The 3,658-nt window shown below is 45.5% G+C and overlaps 1 protein-coding gene across 19 annotated transcripts in view; it reads left to right on the top strand.

Annotated features, from left to right (window-relative positions):
* The window catches only part of nrxn1a (neurexin 1a), a 147,253-nt gene extending 143,887 nt beyond the window's left edge, over positions 1-3,366 (top strand). For all 19 annotated transcript variants that reach the window (XM_031583154.2, XM_031583149.2, XM_031583145.2 and 16 more), the window contains one exon: positions 2,735-3,366. In XM_031583154.2, the coding sequence (XP_031439014.1) occupies positions 2,735-3,042 (308 nt within the window). In that variant the 3' untranslated portion in view covers positions 3,043-3,366. The remainder of the gene's footprint in view (positions 1-2,734) is intronic.
* The last annotated feature ends 292 nt before the right edge of the window (positions 3,367-3,658 follow it).

The following is a 3,658-nucleotide window of genomic DNA, read 5'->3' as shown; positions in this document are numbered from 1 at the left end:
GAAAAATAACGAAGGCTTAATCTTGAATAAAAATGCCTTGTTATCAGGCATAATTTTAACTGTAATTACAATAATAATAATAATAATATTAACAATAATAATGACTGTGATAGGCAGAATAAAGTAAGCCCGTATCCTCCATTTTGTGATTTCAACACATGTGATTTCCATCTATTGTGCACGCTGAGACAAACAACCATCTGTTACACACCAGGTGCTTTCAAGCAAATTGCTGCCACCCTCACAATTAATTATTCAATTACTGTCTGCGGAGCTGCTGCCCGACAGATTGCAGTTATTACAAAATGCCGGAAGAATGATATTTCTTACTAGATACCGAATATCTACCATCGGAGGGCTCTGGCAAATTATAAGTCTCATTTAAAAACATTTTATACACCAGTATCGTAACATTTACCTCATGCCTACTGAAAAAATGTGTCCTCTAAAAACATACCCATCCAAGAAAGTGTGTGTCTGTCATCTTTAGACATGTTTGTTTTTAATTAAATGAAGTGAAAACAACGTAAATTCACAAATTGACATCACTGAGAAGCCGTTTCTTTTCACTGTGATTTTCAAACATGGTCATTGGTCTAGAAGCTGGGCTGTGTCATGACAGGAAGCACACTGTGCCTTAGCGTCAGAGGGTTGGTACATGTAATGAAATGCAATAACATTGCAGAAAGGTGAGGCTCAGCACTTCACCAGGCAGTAATGTTACTAGTGAGGCCACTGGCACTTAATGTCTGCGCTGCATGCTATGGGAACTGGGAGAAGCAGAGGCCCCATTAAAAATGCACTGTAATGCACCACAATGCATAATGCACCAAGTGGATATTCATACCATTAGGAAAGGCTTTTTAAAAGTGCATGTAAGATAGTGTTTTTGGAATGAACAATGTGCCTCTGATAATGAATTCTAAAATGTATTTTTGAAGCATTTACAATGTCATTCTAACCATTGTCGCAGTTTCTTGTTACCACTGATATCAGCGAAATGGTGTTGTTGTTAAACTGATAACAGCGAATGGTGTTTGCAGTGAACAGATTAGCTAAAGGAAAACTCCCCAAATCCACATTTTCCCCATTGCTCCCTGTGGTAGAGGCACAGGGCGGATCCGTGATCTGTCCAGACCAGTGCAGAACTGGGGTAGATGAACTGGGCGGATCCGTGATCTGTCCAAACCAGTGCAGAACTGGGGTAGATGAACTGGGCGGATCCGTGATCTGTCCAAACCAGTGCAGAACTGGGGTAGATGAACTGGGCGGATCCGTGATCTGTCCAAACCAGTGCAGAACTGGGGTAGATGAACTGGGCGGATCCGTGATCTGTCCAAACCAGTGCAGAACTGGGGTAGATGAACTGGGCGGATCCGTGATCTGTCCAAACCAGTGCAGAACTGGGGTAGATGAACTGGGCGGATCCGTGATCTGTCCAGACCAGTGCAGAACTGGGGGCATTTACTGGGGGCATTTACTCTTAAGTCTCGGCACGTGGCTCCAGCGAGGTTGGCAGTGACCCATGCCTTATTTACACGGGCAATATATTTGTGCACATGAAAGGATTGCAGCTCACAGCCTGAGGCATTTATAACCCGATATCTGGTTTGCGCTGTTAGACAGCGCTGATGATATGTAACTTGCCAAACAATAAAATATATGCCTATAGGTGAAAATAGTTTGATTACTGTAGTCAGAAGTGCTTCCCTTTGTATTTCTTTTTTTTTAATTCACACCAATATTGCCTTCATCCGGTTTTTAATTAATTCCTTGTTTATAGCGGTAGTTATTAAGATGAGATCAGATCCTGCTCCAGGGGAGGTAGGATAGTGCACCCCAGCACATCTCTTAATCACCATCTCATTTTCCGCACCCACAGGCCAGAGTTTTACATGGCTTGTTTCACATGTCATTTCTCTCCCGAGTTTTATGGGCTGCCTGTAGCCGAGAGCGTAGTGAATTATGACATCTTCTCTGAGAACATCAATCCAGGGAAGAGATAACTATCTCTCCGAAGGGGAGATAAACATCCCAGAGTTTAAGTTCAGTTACTGGTCACTGGAAGTGAGAGTGCGTCATACCGTGTCAAAGTCTGTGACGAAAAGGAGACATTTTTTTTTTACTGCAATGTGTGTGCGCCGACCATCACACATATATGCACACACAGAATTAGATATGCCACTGGAGGTTACTACTCCCCCAAGACACTCTCTCTCTCTCTCTGCAAATGGTTATTCAGCCTCTGCAGTTAAGCACCGGTGACTCACCACCACAGAGGCAAGTGTCCTCTCTAGAGTACCTAAGGTAACAGCCAGGCTTCCACGGGCCCATACAGCAGTGTTGGCATTAGCATGCTAACTCTTACTTAATACAAGCTTTGCTGAAGAAAAACAAGAATGCTATCATAAACATTCTTAATGCTCTTTGCAGTGAGCGCTTGCATCCATTTTTATGACGATGAAACATTTATGGATTGATATCATAAAACTCGGAAGATGACTTTGCCGAATGGCTTTTTACAGCAGTCTTGCCATTATGTTAGAAATTAAAAAGGGTTTTTTTTGTAAACAGACCAGGTAAGATTGATCCGTCAAAAACTGAGCCAACACTTTTATATGATACACTGCAGAGTGAAATGAATGAAAGTAAAGCATAGGTCCTGCTTGTGTGAGGCTTTTTTCTGCCAGCCTAAGGGCCCATTCGGTGATTTCATGTGATTCCGTCCTCACAGCGCGGCCCCCCCTGCCCGACAGGACGGAGTTCCCGGGCCCGTCCGAGGTGATCCGCGAGTCCAGCAGCACCACGGGCATGGTGGTGGGCATCGTGGCGGCCGCCGCCCTCTGCATCCTCATCCTCCTCTACGCCATGTACAAGTACCGCAACCGCGACGAGGGCTCCTACCACGTGGACGAGAGCCGCAACTACATCAGCAACTCGGCCACGCAGCCCAACGGCGCCGCCGTCAAGGAGAAGCCCATCAGCGTGGCCAAGATCTCCAGCAAGAACAAGAAGAACAAGGACAAGGAGTACTACGTCTGATCCACGCTCATCATATCCCCCTCCTCCACCCCTGCCCCACCCAACTCCTCCTCCCCCCCCCATCCTCAGACGACATACTCATGGTCATGAGCCAGAGGGAGGGAGGGGCTGTTTGTGTACAGTTATAAATGAACATGAGGTTAAAAAAAAAAATTAAAAATACAACTGTCTTAGTGTTATCTAAGACGTCATATACTGTCAAGTGATGATACAAACTACTATTTGTATTTCCAGCACACAAGAGAATGGTGTGTTCAAGAGACACTTAAAAGATACAGGGTCGGACACTGGTATGAACCCTGAGTGAGGGACCCCCTTCGCCACCCCAGGGGTGGCAGCAGTGCAGGGCCACAGAACTCTCAGTGTGTCTAATGGGAGCCCAGAGACTGTATGTGTGTTGCTGGGACCCCCTCCCCATCCCCCCTCCCCCCTCTACAGCAAGAGAAACGATACCTGATGAAATCTTTAAAAAAAATTCCACAGCGAGGACCAGTTACGGCATCCTGAAAGACTTGCGTACATAGCGACACAAGAAGCTACCTATGATTGTGAAATCAGCCAAAGTATCCGCCCCCCCTTTTTGTAGTGGCTGTCATGTCCAGCTGGTGAGTGAGGA

Source organism: Clupea harengus, chromosome 16, assembly GCF_900700415.2.
Source record: "Clupea harengus chromosome 16, Ch_v2.0.2, whole genome shotgun sequence".
Classification (NCBI taxonomy): Eukaryota; Metazoa; Chordata; class Actinopteri; order Clupeiformes; family Clupeidae; genus Clupea; species Clupea harengus.
This window is presented reverse-complemented; position numbering and strand designations above follow the sequence as displayed.